This window comes from Lucilia sericata, unplaced genomic scaffold (assembly GCF_015586225.1).
Source record: "Lucilia sericata isolate MDLA Ls3-8-SP2 unplaced genomic scaffold, ASM1558622v1 Contig000310F_arrow, whole genome shotgun sequence".
NCBI classification, from domain to species: domain Eukaryota; kingdom Metazoa; phylum Arthropoda; class Insecta; order Diptera; family Calliphoridae; genus Lucilia; species Lucilia sericata.
In genome coordinates this window covers 84525-103550 of record NW_023994334.1, presented here as the reverse complement: position 1 = coordinate 103550, position 19026 = coordinate 84525, and the positions used below count along the sequence as shown (strand labels likewise).

Sequence of the window (19026 nt, the reverse complement as noted above, 5' to 3'; positions counted from 1 at the left end):
ACTGAACTAGAACTGAACTAGAACTGAACTAGAACTGAACTAGAACTGAACTAGAACTGAACTAGAACTGAACTAGAACTGAACTAGAACTGAACGAGAACTAGAACTGAACTAGAACTGAACTAGAACTGAACTAGAACTGAACTAGAACTGAACTAGAACTGAACTAGAACTGAACTAGAAACTGAACTAGAACTGAACTAGAACTGAACTAGAACTGAACTAGAACTGAACTAGAACTGAACTAGAACTGAACTAGAACTGAACTAGAACTGAACTAGAACTGAACTAGAACTGAACTAGAACTGAACTAGAACTGAACTAGAACTGAACTAGAACTGAACTAGAACTGAACTAGAACTGAACTAGAACTGAACTAGAACTAAACTAGAACTGAACTAGAACTGAACTAGAACTGACCTAGAACTGAACTAGAACTGAACTAGAACTGAACTAGAACTGAACTAGAACTGAACTAGAACTGAACTAGAACTGAACTAGAACTGAACTAGAACTGAATTAGAACTGAACTAGAACTGAACTAGAACTGAACTAGAGGTAAAACTAAGCTGAGCTAAAAAGTACTTTTTTATTAAAATAAGTACTAATTCATAATTGAAATTTCCCATTCCTGTCATGTACTCGTCTATAGTACACAATTCTATTTACAATGTAAAATTGTAATAAAAACCAAACTTAAACTAGGTCAAATATAGTACCGAGAGACACACACTCATACGGAGAATTTTCATTTTCATTGAAAAAGTGCACTCATACAATTTCGCTGTCATTATATGACAACAACAACAACAATAATTATAATAACAAAAGAAAGTCATTAGATAAATGTGAATTGAAAACTTACATCTTCTATAACAAAAGTCCAATCTTTATCTTCTAATTCGTGGGTGCGGGGATCCTTGAAGAGTGTTACGGTTATACAATGATTATCGGGAACTGGCCAAGAGACATTACCGACCAGCGGATTCATCATATCGGGTTCCCAAGGCAGCGGTGATGAAGCCACGCGTCTTGAACGTCTAGTCCAAACTACGGACAAATTTGAAGGACGCCTAAGGAATAGAAGATAGAGAGAATGAAAAGAAAAATTAAACTAAAAATAATAAACATTTTTTCCTTCACAAATCTAAGAAATGTTGTTTTAACATAAATATTAAAATATAAATTGCTTTAAGCATCAGCTGCTTGTTATAGAAATAAAAATGTTACATCTTTTATTTTTCTCTAGAAGATTTTATTTTTCAACATTTCACTTTTCATATTTTTGCGTATAAAAGTGTCATGTATTTTTTTTTTTTTTTTTTTTTGTTTCATTTCATTTAATATGTATTTTCTTGTATTTCTGTTTTGTTTTTTTATTCAACAGCAAAACTAGGTCATCATTTTATTCGAACTATGTATATGAATACAGTTATAATGTACTATATATATAGTGCAAATACTATAATTCTGATTTAAAGCAAATATTTTGCAGTGTATTATTCTTTAAACATTTTCCAAGGGTTTTGTTGCTTTTCTTCTTTTAAGAAAACTTTTTTTTCAAATAAATTCAATCAATCTCTTATGGGATAAAAAGCCCCTGCTTTTAAACACTTGCTTTTATAGAGTGTTTTTTCTAAATAACAACAATAACAAGAACAAAAAAAATAAAAACTATTTTAAAGAGTTTAAGAACTGTGGTTTTTTTAAAAAAAAAAAAACATAGTTTTCTTTGAAACTTTTGACATTTAAAATGTGATGTATCATTAAAAAATAAGTATCCCAGAAAACAAAACAAGCTTCCTTTACATGGAGAGTATTCTCTAAAAAACAGTTCAATAAAGCTTTTTTCTATAAAAGTTTTCAATAAGAAAATTTAGAAAAATGGAATGGAAGCTTTCTATAGAAAGTTTTATGTATTTAGAAAAGCTTAGGACTGTTTTATGGAAAATATTCTGATGAAAGTTTGTGAAGGAATGTTTTCTATAGAAAAGTTTGTGAAGAAAAGTTTTCTATAGAGAAGTTTATGAAAGAAAGTTTTCTAGAAAAAAGTTTATGAAGGAAAGTTTTCTATAGAAAAGTTTGTGAAGGAAAATTTTCTAAAGAAAAGTTTGTAAAGGAAAGTTTTCTATAGAAAAGTTTGTGAAGATAAGTTTTCAATAGAAAAGTTTATGAAAGAAAGTTTTCTAGAAAAAAGTTTATGAGGGAAAGTTTTCTATAGAAAAGTTTGTGAAGGAAAGTTTTCAATAGAAAAGTTTATGAAAGAAAGTTTTCTAGAAAAAAGTTTATGAAGGAAAGTTTTCTAGAAAAAAGTTTGTGAAGGAAAGTTTTCTAGAGAAGAGTTTGTGAAGGAAAGTTTTCTAAAGAAAAATTTGTGAAGGAAAGTTTTCTAGAGAAAAGTTTGTGAAGGAAAGTTTTCTATAGAAAAGCTGGTGAAGAAAAATTTTCTATCGAAAAGATGATAAAAGAAAGTTTTCTTTGAAAAAGTTTATGAAGTAAAGTTTGTAAAGCAAATCGTTCCATAGAAAAGTATGTGAAGTATAGATTTGTATAGAAAAGTTTGTGAAGGAAAGTTTTCTATAGACAAGTTTGTGAAGGAAAGTTTTCTATAGAAAAGTTTGTGAAGGAAAGTTTTCTATAGAAAAGTTTGTGAAGGAAAGTTTTCTATAGAAAAGTTTGTGAAGGAAAGTTTACTTTAGAAAAGTTTGTGAAGGAAAGTTTTCGTTAGAAAAGTTTGTGAAGGAAAGCTTTCTATATAAAAGCTTGTAAAGAAAAGTTTTCTATAGAAAAGTTTTTTATAGAAAAGTTTGTGTAGGAAAGCTTTCTCTAGAAAAGTTTGTGTAGAAAAGCTTTCTCCAGAAAAGTTTGTGTAGGAAAGCTTTCTCTAAAAAAGTTTGTGTAGGCAAGTTTTCTATAGAAAAGTTTGTGAAGGAAAATTTTCTAGAGGAAAGTTTGTGACCGAAAGTTTTCTATAGAAAAGTTTGTGCAGGGATGTTTTCTATAGAAAAGTTTGTAAAGAAAAGTATGCAAAGGAAAGTATTACATAGAAAAATTTGTGAAGGAAAGTTTTCTAAAAAAGTGTGTGAAGGAAAATTTTCTATAGAAAAGTTTGTGTTTGTACAGGAATGTTTTCTATAGAAAAGTTTGTGAAAAAAAGTTTTCTATAGAAAAGTTTGTGAAAAAAAGTTTTCTATAGAAAAGTTTGTGAAAAAAAGTTTTCTATAGAAAAGTGTGTGAAAAAAAGTTTTCTAAAGAAAAGTTGGTGCAGGAAAGTTTTCTATAGAAAAGTTTGTGAAAAAAAGTTTTCTATGGAAAAGTTGGTGAAGTAAAGTTTTCTATGGAAAAGTTGGTGCAGGAAAATTTTCTATAGAAAAGTTTGTGAAAAAAGTTTTCTATAGAAAAGTTTGTGAAAGAAAGTTTTCTATAGAAAAGTTGATGAAGCAAAGTTTTCTATAGAAAAAGTTGGTGAAACAAAGTTTTCTTTAAAAAAGTTGGTGAGGGAAAGCTTTCTATAGAAAAATTTGTAAAGGAATATTTTCTATAGAAAAGTTTGCGAAGGAAATTTTTCTATAAAAAGGTTTGTGAAGTAAAGCTTTCTCTTGAAAAGTTTGTGAAGAAAAGTTTGTATAGGGAAATTTCTTTAGAACATGAAGGCATTCGTTCTCCCCCAAAAAAATTAAAACTTTTAATCTATAGCCCTTACTTCCGTTGATTCATTTTTCCACAATCACTTCAAAAAAAAAACTGCAGTTTTCAAAAATTCTTTAATGCTGACAAAATATATTGAAATTCACAGAAATAAAGTAATTTACTTTCTGGTTTTTATTATACACAATAATATTTAACATTTTATTTTAATATAGAAAATAAAAATGTAAAATAAAACTAACTCTTGCCCATAACAACCCATCAAACAACACCACAATAATGTTTAATATCAGACGATAAATATTTTTTAAAAAACATGAGACCATATTATGCGGGTTTTAAACTTTAAAAACAGGAAGTTCTTATATGAAAAACTGAAGAATGAAAAAAAAGAAACGAGGAAAAATAAATGTGAATGTTGTAAAAGTGTTCATTACATGACAACTGATGCTGATATAGCAGATTTTTTTATAATACATTATTATACTTTATTATAATGAAAAAAAAAAGTATAAAAAAGGAAGAAAAAAGGCACTTAATCAGCAACATTGTTAAAATAACTAGTCTTTGTTTTAAGTGTTTAAAAAAATAAAGGAATAAAACATAATTTAGTTAAAGAAAATTAAACAATTACATGGAAAACCTACTAAATGTGAACTTTAGACGAAAAATATTTTGAATACATATTTTGTTTAAAATTTAAATAGAAAACATTGTTTTAATTAAAATGCATTTTTCTTAAAATCTACTTGATATTTTTTCATTATTTGACATTTTAAAATCTTTAAATCTAGAATAAATTTAAAATAATAACAAAATTGTTTTATTTTCAATCTGCACCCACAAACATCTACAACGACGACATCAATATGGCAGCAAAATAAATTGCTCATTAATATTATAAAATAGTAATAAATTCTGTCATTTAGAAAAAAAATAGTATTTTATGTAAATACGTTGTAAATAAAATGCAAACTGAAGACTTACAAAATCAAACAGACATTTGGTTAAAGAGGCAGACAGACAGACAGACAGACAGACAGACAGACTAGCAAACCAGCTAGACTATTCTCGTTTAAATGACAAGTGTAAAGGAGGGTGCCATTAACAAATAATATAGAAACATAAATATTTTGTAAAAAAATTTATTAATAAAGACTAAATGCAAAAACTAGAGAATTGTATTTTAAAAAGAATTACATGAAATTTCAAAAATTTCATTAAAAAACCGCACAGTATGATTGTAATGATATTTAAGGGAGTAGGGAAGGGGTAGGAAAACGTGTTCACTATAAAATATTATAAAAAAACACGTACAAAATAATAAATATTTATTTTAGGATTTAGAATACTTGAGGAATTCATTTTCTTTCAGCAAAAACAAATTGAATTGTTTTCACCCATTTGGTGAACTTTTTTGTACAAAACGTTCATTACAAACTTTTTTATGGAAAACTTGAATCACAAACCTTTCTATAGAAAGTTTTAATCACTAACTTTCTTAAACAACATTTATATCACAATTTTTTTAGTAGAAAGCTTTCATCATAAAGTTTTCTATAAAAAACTTTCATTCATAAGCTTTTCCATAACATGAAGTTTTTCATAGAAAACTTTCCTTCACCAACTTTTCTATACAAAACTTTCCTTCACCAACTTTTCTATACAAAACTTTCCTTCACCAACTTTTCTATAGAAAACTTTCCTTCACCAACTTTTCTATAGAAAACTTTACTTCACCAACTTTTCTATAGAAAGCTTGCCTTCACAAACTTTTCTATAGAAAACTTTCCTTTACAAACTTTTCCAAAGAAAAATTTCTTTCACCATCTTTTCTATAGAAAACTTTGCTTCACCATCTTTTCTATAGAGAACTTTGCTTCACCAACTTTTCTATAGAAAACTTTCCTTCATAAACTTTTCTATAGAAAATGTTCCTTCATACACTTTTCTATAGAAAACTTTCCTTGACAAACTTTTCTATAGAAAATTTCCTTCACAAACTTTTCTATAGAAAAATTTTCTTCACAAACTTTTCCAAAAAAAAATTCTTTCACCATCTTTTCTACAGAAAACTTTGCTTCACCATCTTTTCTATAGAGAACTTTGCTTCACCAACTTTTCTATAGAAAACTTTCTTTCACCAACTTTTCTATAGAAAATTTTCCTTCATAAACTTTTCTATAGAAAATGTTCCTTCATACACTTTTCTATAGAAAATTTCCTTCACAAACTATTCGAGAGAAAACTTTCTTTCACAAACTTTTCTCTACAAAGCTTTCCTTCATAAACTTTTCTATAGAAAACTTCCCTTGACAAACTTTTCTATAGAAAACTTCCCTTGACAAACTTTTCTCTACAAAGCTTTCCTTTGAAAACGTTTCTATAGAAAACGTTCCTTCACAAACTTTTCTATAGAAAATATTCCTTCACAAACTTTTCTATAGAAAACTTTCCTTGACAAAATTTGTATAGAAAACTTTCGCTCACCAACTGTTCTCTACAAAGCTTTCCTTCATTAACATTTCTATAGAAAACTTTCCTTGACAAACTTTTCTCTACAAAGCATTCCTTCATAAACATTTCTAAAGAAAATTTTCCTTGACAAACTTTTCTCTACAAAGCTTTCCTTCAAAAACTTCTCTATAGAAAACTTTACTTGACAAACTTTTCTATAGAAAACTTTCTTTCACAAACTTTTCTTTACAAAGCTTTTCTTCATAAACTTTTCTATAGAAAACTTTCCTTCAGAAACTCACAAACTTACAAAGCTTTTCTTCATAAACTTTCTAATAGAAAAATATCCTTCTCAAACTTTTTTTTAGAAAAATTTCCTTTATCGATAAGTTGATAAGTTGAAACTTTTGATTGAAAGCTTTTCTATAAAAAAAAAACTTTAAAGCTTTTTCTACTTATGTTTTTATTTCATATGAATTATTCATAATTTTTTCCAAATTAGCTTTTTTATAAATTTGCTGTACTTTTTTGCATAAATTTCCTCTTTTGCAAAATGAAAAGCTTAAAATATATTTTGACTTTTATAATAAGTAGCAAATAAGTAATTTTCGTTTTTTAAAATAAATAAACAAAAAACTTAGAAAGCGTAAACAGAGGCAAACCATAAACCAAATAAAATTTACAATTGTTATTAAACAAAAACAACCACACAGCACTTATAATTTATTTATTTGGTTTTATGTTTAAAACTTATGAAAAACAGTTGGTAACTCGATTAAGTTGTTTAAGATGATGACAGTGATTTGTTAGTTAAAGACGAAAAAAATTTTTGGAATTTTTAAATAGAAATAGGAGTAGCAATGAAAGAGTTTTATTATTTAAATCTATAATAACATAATTAAAAACACATTAGCATAGAAATGTGTTTAATTAAAAGAAATATGTTTATTGGGTAAAGAGAGAAAGAGAAAAGAGTGATGTGATGTTATAAAGCTTAGAGTGGAAATGTGCTAAGTCAACTTTTTATAAATTTAAATAAAATACTAAAAATTTGCTAAAATCAAGAAAATTTGATAACAAATTGAATTAAAAAATGTTCTGCATAGAACGTTTAGCTTAGAGGGGAAATAAGTTATGTCTGTGAAATACTTAGGTTACAAAAAGAAGATTTCTTTTGAATTAAAGAAATTTTGAAAGTTTTGAAATCTATCAAAAGAAATATATTGTATTGAAAACTCAGCATTTCAGAGAATAAGACAATAGTGGACATAGCCTGTTTTCATTCTAATTTGTTAATTTGATATAACATGCAGTATTGTTGCACTAAATGACTCATATTTAGCAAAATTCATTAAGAATAACTTAAGGGACTCTTTTAAATCTCTATGCATCTCTATTTAAAGAAAGAAAAAAGAAAAAAAAAACACTTAAACTTTCTTGCTTGACTGACTTATCGGCAGAAAAACATAAATCTTTATACTTTTAGCAAACAACTAGATATGAAAAAAAATACTCTAGAATCTTTACAATATCTTGTTTTCTCGACATAAAATTTTTTTTTCTTTCAACATTTTTTTTTTCTACTATTCCCCATCCATCATTCCATATGCTGTTCATTATTATGTTTAAAATAAATAAAATAAAAAAAATGTACTAAATGAAAAACATATTGTACTAAATAAACATGATAACAGGCAGCAACAGCAAAAAAAATATATAACAAAATCCCTACGTGTAGTCATCATACATATATACACTCACATATTAAGTCTTGTCATATTTCCTCTGACAGTCCTTAGGACAAGTTATGAAAATGACATGAAAAGCATTTAACTTGATTCTAAAGAATCAACCTCAATATTGTTTATTTTAGTTTGTTTTCTCAAAAGCCTATAACTGGGCGGTTGGGACTGGGGGTATGTAGGGTCTAAAGAGGCAGTTTTAATATGTTAAACAAATACCGTCAGTCAATATGTAATAGACCTATTTATAAGTCTTGTACAAATAAAATGTACTTAAAAATCAATAAATCATTGTACAGTTTTATTAATAAAGAGAAAAAATTTCTTTCTTAAGTCTTATAATATTAATAATAATTTGTAGTATAAGTTGTTGTTGTTTGAACTGGAAAAGTAATATAACAACAAAGTTGGAGAGTGGTATTCTTATATACCCTACACCTCAATGTTTTCTTTAACATTTAATTAATCACAGAGATCAGTGAGAGACTTGATGAGATGAGATCACATAACATAATTATTGATTTGATCACTGACACTGAATATCAAACATTTCTCCATTTTGAAATATTTGCTTAATGATCAATAACATCTTCAAGCTTGAATATATCTATAAAGGATCCATTGTGATCATGTATTAAATTGAAGATCAAATAACTTTAAATCTCAATTAAATCAGTGTCTTGATGTGATGACTTTTTTCAATTTTATATAATTTATGATCACTAGATGACATTTTTAAACTTTGGACTTGATCAGATGACATAATTATTGAATTGATCACTGACTTGTTATTATCAGTAATTTCTTCAACATTTGAATTGATCAATGAATCGCTATAGACTTGATCAGATCCAATGACTTCAATCCTAAATTGATGAGTTATTTAATAGATTAAACAACTTTTCCGATATTGTCTAATTTATGATCGCTATAGACCGCTATAGTCTTGTTTAAACTTCAGATTGTCAATGATCTGAGAGTGGCTTGAAGAGATCACATGAATCCAATATTGAGCGACCCGCTAGATAAAATCGCTATAGACTTGATGAGATCAAAGAACTTCAATCTTTAATTGATCAGTGATTTGATGACTTTTTTGATCTTATATAATATGTGATCTCTATAGATCAATGACATCTTTAATCATTAATTGTTCAAAGAGATCTGTGAGAGAATTGATGAGATCACATGAACTCAATTTTGAATTGAACTTCCACTTGTTATGATTCATCGATATTGAAGTATATTCTTAATGATCATTAACTTATTTAATATTGAATAGATCTATAAGAGATCTATTAATTGATAAGATCAATGACTTCAAAGATTATAAAGAATCGCTAAAATCTTGATATTATCTAATAAATCCTATCTTAAACTGATCAGTGATTTCATAGGATAAATGACTTTTCCGATTTTGTCTAATTTACGATCGCTATAGATCCATGACTGTTTTAGTTTTTAATTTATTAATGACATCAAGAAGAAACTTGATAAAATCACCTGAATTCATGATTGCATTGATCATTAAATTGTTGTTTAATAGATCTCTATAGACTTGATGATATCAAATGATTTTAATTTTGAAATGATAATTGACTTAATGAGATTAATGCTTTCCCATAGTCGTCCTTTAACTGATCAATAAGATCTAAGAGAGACATAATGACATCACATTATATTCATAAATTGGTCACTAACCTATTGATTAATTTCGACGATCATGATCGTCAATCAAGATTATATGATCGCTATATTCTTGATTGATCAGTATCTTGACGTTATGAATGACTTTTTCGATATAGAATAATTTATGGTTGCTAAAGTTCAAAGAAATCAATGATTTCATTAGGTCATCAACAATTTCGATCTTGTTGCTGATAAATCAATGTTTTCACTATTAAACTGATCACCCTAGAAATATCAATAAGTCTTCGATTTGGTCAATGATGAACAGTGCTTTCGATCTTAAATGATTCTTTGATGGACTTTTGATGGAGGACTTTTTAAATCAATGTCGAATAGAATAATCGCTATAGTTTCATACTACGGTCTCAACGATTCGTATACAATCTGGAATTACTTGGTCAATATAGATCAACGGTAATCTTCAATTGATCAATAGTGTCATGACTCATGAGATCAATCATTCTTTAATCTGAAACTTAGTAGACCCTATAGATCCCTACTGATCAACGACAATCTTAAAATGATCAATTATCTCATGAAACTATGATACTTCAATCTGAAACTTCACTATAGATCATTTATATTTTCCTGTATCTGATCACTTGAACAATAACTTTCTTCATTATCGAACAAAATGAACGCTTTAGATCTATATATTTTTCTCTCTTCGACAAAGCGTCACCGATTCGAATTCGATAATTGGTCGATATAGATCAATGAGTTTAATCTTTATTTTGATCAAAGTACTCACAAGATAATTCCTTAATCTTGAACTTATTAGTCTTTACAGATCACATTTTAATATTTTTTATTCTTTGGATCACGTGAATTGAATGACTATAACTTTCTTCAATTTTGAACAGAATAATCGCTTTAGATCAGCGAAAGTCAGAGATTAAAAAATCAGTTCTCTGACAGGTTTTGCTTGTTTTTTATACATGTGTGAGCATACGTACGAGTGAAAGAAAGATAACAAGAGAGATCATTTGAGAGCTCATTGCGTTTCCAAGAGATCAATGATGCATCAATTTGTAATAATTCATTACATTTTCTTCTATAGATCACATAAATTGAATGGTTGATATGGATATAAAAAATGGTTCAATTTCGAAGAGAATGATCGTTATAGATCATGAATAGTGTCATCTATTTATCATATACATCATTTTGATTTGAATGCATTCTTAAATTGGAGACGATATTGATCTTGAGTTAATTTTATTCGATATAGATCAATGACTTCAAGTTGGAATTGATCAATGATTCTTGATCTTGACTTCTAGTAGTCGTTATAGATCAATGTTATGGCTACCGATCAATTCTCTTAATATTGATTAATAACCTCTTTAGATCTATACGAGTTCGATCTTGACCATCTTTAGATCAATTCGATCTTAATGGCAGTCAATATAGATCAATAACTTAAATCTTTAATTGATCTATAATGATCTCATGAGATCAATGATTCTAGATTCTTTAATCTGGGATATATAAGTCACTATGGATCAATGCCTTCACTATAGATCTCTTCCTTCTTTTCACTTCGGCTTAAGCTTTAAATGATCGCGTGCTATAAATACTGATCAAAATCTCATGCATATGATCAATAATCTATCATAATGGCCATCTTTTGCTAACATTATAGTGTAGGGTGCACATAATAATTGCGTTTAAAACGTAAAATTGATTTAATGGAACAACTCAACGAAAAGTTATAGTATTTTTTTTAGACCCTTATCTTTTTTATTTATTTATTTTATTGTTATTGTTGTTACTTTTGTATTTGTTTGAATAAGTAAGATAAAGAAAGAGTATATAGTCTACTATATTGCAAAATTGTTTAGACATTAAACATTGATAAAATACAGAACAAACTTAAGGGATTTTTTTCAAAATAGAAATACAAGATTATAAAAATCGAAAGGGGTAATCACAGTTTTAAAAAAAGTACTTCACTCTTTGAGGTTTTAGAAACGAAAGAAGTTAATTTGCTTTTGTTTGAACTGAATACCTTTAATATTTGATAAAAAAATTTCTTTAGGTTAACCTCATTTTTTATCATTAGTTTAAGTTTATTTAGGTATTTTTAATTAATGTAAATGTTAAAAATTACAAAGAACGAAAAAGGTTTCAAATACCACCTAGAAGTTTACAAATAAAAAAACAAATTAACAAATTAATTTAAGCAAATTTGAAAATTTATACAATTTTTGTAAATTTCAGCATAAATCACAGGGGGGAGAAATAAATAAAATAAACAACAAAATGGTGTAAACTTTAAAAAGTTCATTAAACTATTTTTTTTTTTACTCATTAACATTTTTGTAGATTTCGAACATTAATCACTTTTACGTGGTAAATCAGAAAAAGAAACTTGTTCGTAAAACCTCAGGGAAACATTAGTTTCAAATTTAATATATAAATTAGTTCAATTTACTCTAAAGTACTTTGTGCTCATATTTATGCTCTAAAAAACTGAGTAGTTTTATTTTTAATTTCAATTTTCTTAGATTTTATTTTTTTTTTGTTTATAATTTGTTTTTATTCGTGGCGCTAGTGTAACAACATTAATTGCTACAAAAACATATATAAATGTATATTTTCTATATTTAATAATACTCAATCTTTCAACGCCGACGAGTAATATACAAATTTGTAATAAAAAAAAAATTATAAAGAGGAAAAGTTTTGAACAAAAACCTAAAATAAATACAATAGATTTATGTATAAAGTTGTAATAAGTTTGTTTGCTCACAGTTTAAATTAAAATTGTATAAATTACAAAAGTTTTTAGATAAAATTTAATTTTACTTTCAAACAAATACAGTGATTTATGTTAAAGTAGTTAATTTGAATTATTATTAGTTTCTATACACCAGAGAGTGAGAATAAATGAAGTCGCTATAGATCAATGCATTCCCTAGTTACTTAAAAAGATCAGTAAGAGATCAGATGGGAATGATCAATAACTTCTTCTTTTAACATTGAATTGATCCATTTCATTGCGATCAAGAATTTAAACTAATTTTTATTTTTTCAATCTGGAATTTATTAGTCGTTAGAGATCAATGATATTGTTGCTCGATCAATCTACTCGATACTGGTTAATGATCTCATTATATCAATTTGAGTTCGATCTAGAAATAAATGCTCTCGTTATAGATCAATAACTAGCAATGTATGGAGTAAATGGTCACTAAAGATCAATAAATTCATTAATAACTTAAAAAGATCACTAAGAGATCGGGTGGGAATGATCAATAACTTTATCAACATTGAATTGAGTAATGAGATATCCATTGATATCAAGAAATAAGTGATCGCTTCTTGATAAGATCAAATGATTTTAATCTTTAATTTAATTGTACAGAAAGATCGGTGATAGACTTGTCTTGAGACTGAATAAGATCGGTAAGAGATCAGCTGGGAACGATCAATAACCTTTTCAACATCGAATTAAGCAATGAGATATCCATTACGATCGATAATTTGGTGATCGATATAGATTTGATAAGATCAAATGACTTCAAACTATAATTGACCATTGATTTAAACTTTAGCTATTCAAAGAGATCGGTAAGAGACTTAATTTGAGACTCAATAAGATCAATAAGAGGATGTGATCAAGAATTTGCTGATCGCTATAGACTCGATAAGATCAAATGACTTTAAACTTTAATTGATCATTGACTAATTGATCATGAGAGACTTCATTTGAGACTCAATAAGATCAATGAAAGAACAGTTAGGAATGATCAATGGGATATTAATTGCGATCAAGAATTTGCTGATCGCTATAGACTTGATAAGATCAAATGACTTTAAACTTTAATTGAACATTGACTTAATCATTAGCTATTCAATGAGATCCGTGAGAGACTTCATTTGAGACTCAATAAGATCAATAAGAGAACACTGAAGACTGATTCAATTTAGTAATAAGATTATCCATTGCGATCAAGCATAAAGTGAAAACTGATGACTTGATAAGATCAAATGATTTTAAACTTTAATTGATCAGTGACTTAATCTTTAACTATTCAAAAAGATCGGTGAGGTACATTGTTTGATCGATAAGAGAGCATTAAAGAATGATTGAATTGAGCATTGTGTCAAGTGTATAGACTTGATTAGATAAAGTTACCAGTGACTTAATCTTTAATTGTTCAATTGTTCAAAAAGATCGATGACATACTTAATAAGATCAGTGAGAGAACGGGTGGTAATGATCAATAACTTCTTTAACATTGAATTGAGCAATTAGATATTTATTGCGATCAAGAATTTGCTGATCGCCATAGACTTGATTAAATGGCTTTAAACTTTTATTTCATCAGTGACATTATCATGAATTATTAAAAGAAATCAGTGAGAGACTTGATTAGATTACATAACTCCAATATAGAATTGATCACTGCCTTCTTTATTCCATTTTGAATTTATTGGTTAATGATCAATAATATCTTCAATCTTGAATTGATGATTGCGATCATGAGTTAAATGATCGCTATGGACTTGATAAGATCAAATGACTTTAATTCTAAGCCTTGATGACTTTTTCTATTTTGTATAATTTACAATAAGCTTTTTTAAACTTTAAATTGTTCAAAGAGATCGATGAGACCCTTGATGTGAGATCATTTAACATTAGTATCGAATAGAAGTCATTGAGTTCTTCATATCAAAGATTCTTCTAAGTGATTTGATGAGACGAATAACCTATTCGATTTTGTATAATTTATGGTCGCTATAGATTAATGACTTCTTTAACCTGTAATTGTTCAAGAAGAGCAGTCGGAGACTTGTTGAGATCACTTCATATTAATATTGAAATGATCACTGACTTGTTTAATGATCAATAACTTTTTCAACATTAAATTTATCAATGAAAGATCTATTACATGATAAGATCAACGAATTGATCATTGACCGGTTTCTCTCATTTGAAATTATTTAGTTAGTGATCAATAAATACTTCATCATAAGATCTTCATATTTTCACTGATCGTGAATTAAGTGATCGCTATAGACTTGATAAGAACAAGTGCTCAATGCCTTCATGAGATAAATATCATTTTCAATATTGTATAACTTATGATCGCTATAGATCATAATTATTCAAAGAGATCAGTAAGAGGCTGGTTGAGATTATATAACTTCAATCACTGACTTCTGATATCAATGATTCTTCTGTTTAGAACTACTTGGTTAGTGATCAATAACTTTTCAAATTTGGAATTTAAATTTGGAAAAAAGAGAAAATTTGCTAAAATACGAAAAATAACTTAATTTACAAGAAAATTTTACAAAAATTTTCATTATGACTAAAAGTTTAATTTAAAAAGTTTCTTGGTTTATTGAAGAAGTTAAAGAACTTTTTTTTGGCATTTCTGACAGTCATTAAAAAGTTAATGGCCACAGCTTTAAAAAACTTATATAAAAAGTAATTACAAACTAGTTTTTTAATATTTTTTTTTTTTTGTACTCTTAGAAAAATAAACTAAATTTAATGAAAGCAAAAGTGGAACGTTATTAAAACTAAATACAAGTGGGACAAAACAGACCATAACACAAAAATTAAAGCTGGAAATATAATTTTAACAGGTTTTTTAACAAACTATTGGTTTTAATAGCAAAATTTAAAAAAAAATATATTTAAAAAGTAACACTTTCTTTAAAAAGACATTACGTTATTATGTTTACTTCTAATAAATAAACAAATTAACGACAAGTTTTCTTTAATGTTCAAACAAAATAAGTATTAATTTTGAAAAAAAACGAAAAATTACACCCACATATAATGACGCCGTTTGTCTCTGCCATTTAAAATGTAACGAAGGAAAACAAGAAAACATTTAACCAAAAAAAAAAAAGAAACCCACAACTATCGTATAACAAACCCCCCGAGCTATTTTTCCTATTTGTATACTTATATAGCCCTTCAAATATTAAACGAAAACAACCCTTACGGGCGTGTTTTCTGCAGAAACAAGTTCTTTTTCTTTCATCGTTGAAGGAGGGAAATGAAATATTACAAAAAAAACCGCTCAATAACAAAAGTTTTGTATAATTGAACTTGAGTTCATGATTTGTTAAAATCACACATTCAGCCATCGTGAAAAGAAATTTTAGTCTGTATACATTCACAAATGTCTAGGTTTATGTCAGAGTCATGTTAGTGTTTATGAGAGTACTATTTATTTTGATGGGTAATAATCAAATTCAAAATTGTTGTTGTTATTCTAAACAGTGCTGGGTATTTTATAAATTTAAAGTAAAAGTGCAAAAAAGCAACAAATAGGATGAAGAAGTCCACCTACTACAGTTTTATCGGCATGCCCCTCACTGCCTCTAACAAACCACTTTCTACCACATTGCCACAAAATTTTACTTAGTTTTCTTTGTATCCGTGTATGTATTGTGTATCCTTGAAAAAGTCAATGTCAGTCATAAGCTTATTTTTGTTTGGTGGCTGAAAAAAAAAATTCTGATTCAAATTTGGTTTTTTAGTACCTTTAGCAATCTACTCTTTATATTTTCTTCAACAATGTTTTTATACCTTTTTTATGGGAGTAATATTATTAAGGAAACAATTTGATTTTATATGATACTTTGCCCTTATACTTAACTTAGAAGAAGAAATATACATGAAATCAATCTTAAGAAAATTTTGATTGTGTTTTACGTTTTTATTGTAGCATTTTTAATGGTCCTTCATTAGGGTTATTGTATTGATATATACGATACTTTGAAACACGTCCACACGATTTGATTAATTGGAAAGTCTTTTAGGGAATTACATCCTTAATTACATCTAGTTCAGTTTTAGTTCAGTTCTAGTTCAGTTCTAGTTCAGTTCTAGTTCAATTCTAGTTCAGTTCTAGTTCAATTCTAGTTCAATTCTAGTTCAGTTCTAGTTCAGTTCTAGTTCAGTTCTAGTTCAGTTCTAGTTCAGTTCTAGTTCAGTTCTAGTTCAGTTCTAGTTCAGTTCTAGTTCAGTTCTAGTTCAGTTCTAGTTCAGTTCTAGTTCAGTTCTAGTTCAGTTCTAGTTCAGTTCTAGTTCAGTTCTAGTTCAGTTCTAGTTCAGTTCAGTTCTAGTTCAGTTCTAGTTCAGTTCTAGTTCAGTTCTAGTTCAGTTCTAGTTCAGTTCTAGTTCAGTTCTAGTTCAGTTCTAGTTCAGTTCTAGTTCAGTTCTAGTTCAGTTCTAGTTCAGTTCTTGTTCAGTTCTAGTTCAGTTCTAGTTCAGTTCTAGTTTAGTTCTAGTTCAGTTCTAGTTCAGTTCTAGTTCATCTGCTTTCTTTTTTCACAAAAACATAAACTCGTTATCCTTTTTCTCCTGCAAACAAGATTAAGTACTGCTAACAAAGATTTTGTACTTATAAATAAAAATTTAATTAAGTTAAGTAATCAAATTTTCCACAAATAAAACATTTTGCGCAAAAAAGTCAAGTCTTAAATTATAAAACGCAAGGAGAATATTGTGGGCAAAAGTGCCCAGTAGTTTTAAAAGTGATCGATGGATCACGTCTGGAAGACACTCGTCTCTTTATTTCCTCTAAGTAACATAGTTTTAAAGAGACTATAGAAGCAGAAAATGTCACAATAGTAAAGGAATATTGAAAGCATCGGTACAGTTAAATCATTTCAAACAGCTGGATAATTTAAACTAATTTTATTATGACTTCCATTTGTATAGCATCTAACTAACTTCAGCTACAATGTTTAAATTAGCTTTTGCTAAAAATGTAATAGGAATGATGTACTCCGGCATATGAATAAAAGTATGCGTGTCTTAAAAATAATTTTAAACCCTTTGCAATTTGCTTTATTACTTATAAACCATTTAATAATTGCCAGATGGCGCCTGAAGGCATCATACTACAAAAAACATTGGCAAATGAAAGGGAAGTTTTACCAAATACTTTACATTAGAAAATTTTATAAAAATAGGCAAGTGAGCAAAAAGATACTAAATATTCATAACCTCCAGCACTTCGTTTACAAACTGTGAGGGAGTTGAGCTAATTTTGTACTTTCTTTAGTTTTAAGTTGATTTTCTTCTTGACGAGAGAGCCCTGGCAACAAATTGAAAATTTAATTTTCCACTAAATTACTTGTCTAAAAATGGAAAACAACAAATCTTTACATATTTATAATGAACTCAAAAATATCCAAAGTTAAAAGCAAATAGAAAAAAATATTGTGCAATAAACTGCAATTACTAACAAAAATATAGAAAAACATGTGGTATAAATTTGTTTCTTGTTTCTTCTTTAAAAGAATTCAAGTTAGGAAAATAACACTTGATATTTTTGACGTCAAAATGTCTACAATCTGTATGTTAGGCCGTGCAGTAATTTGGGGGTAAAATGTTGCACATGTTACAGAGATTTTTGTTTTATTATTTTTTTAAACTTATTTGTTTGCTGCCTTCTCGAACCAATCACTGCCAATTTATAATAAAAAAATAATACAAATAAGTAAAAGGTGGTCGTTTGTTTGTTTGATTTTAGATTTTGCTGCATTAGCAAAATCTATTTAAAGAATTTTAAATAATTTAAGTTCAATTGAAATTCTTGAAATTGTACACGAACAAAATTACATTGATCAACATGAATCATTTAATTTTATTTTAATTATATTTTCGTATAAGGTTATGTTCACATTATAGAAATATTTGAGGAAATAAGTGTACGAAATAAAGGCTCAGTTCGTGATTTAAACAAGAGTAATAATCTAGTTCTGTTCTAGTTCTGTTCTAGTTCTGTTCTAGTTCTGTTCTAGTTCTGTTCTAGTTCTGTTCTAGTTCTGTTCTAGTTCTGTTCTAGTTCTGTTCTAGTTCTGTTCTAGTTCTGTTCTAGTTCTGTTCTAGTTCTGTTCTAGTTCTGTTCTAGTTCTGTTCTAGTTCTGTTCTAGTTTTGTTCTAGTTCTGTTCTAGTTCTGTTCTAGTTCTGTTCTAGTTCTAGTTCTGTTCTAGTTCTGTTCTGTTCTGTTCTAGTTCTGTTCTAGTTCTGTTCTAGTTCTGTTCTAGTTCTGTTCTGTTATATCTCTGTTCTAGTTCTGTTCTGTTCTAGTTCTGTTCTAGTTCTGTTCTAGTTCTGTTCTAGTTCTGTTCTAGTTCTGTTCTAGTTCTGTTCTAGTTCTGTTCTAGTTCTGTTCTAGTTCTGTTCTAGTTCTGTTCTAGTTCTGTTCTAGTTCTGTTCTAGTTCTGTTCTAGTTCTGTTCTAGTTCTGTTCTAGTTCTGTTCTAGTTCTGTTCTAGTTCTGTTCTAGTTCTGTTCTAGTTCTGTTCTAGTTCTGTTCTAGTTCTGTTCTAGTTCTGTTCTAGTTCTGTTCTAGTTCTGTTCTAGTTCTGTTCTAGTTCTGTTCTAGTTCTGTTCTAGTTCTGTTCTAGTTCTGTTCTAGTTCTGTTCTAGTTCTGTTCTAGTTCTGTTCTAGTTCTGTTCTAGTTCTGTTCTAGTTCTGTTCTAGTTCTGTTCTAGTTCTGTTCT

General features: G+C 27.9%; 1 protein-coding gene across 10 annotated transcripts in view; it reads right to left on the bottom strand.

Annotated features, from left to right (window-relative positions):
- The window catches only part of LOC119603509 (EH domain-binding protein 1), a 59057-nt gene that overhangs the window by 24984 nt on the left and 15047 nt on the right, over positions 1-19026 (bottom strand). For all 10 annotated transcript variants that reach the window (XM_037955549.1, XM_037955541.1, XM_037955544.1 and 7 more), the window contains exon 3: positions 866-1073. In XM_037955549.1, the coding sequence (XP_037811477.1) occupies positions 866-1073 (208 nt within the window). The remainder of the gene's footprint in view (positions 1-865; positions 1074-19026) is intronic.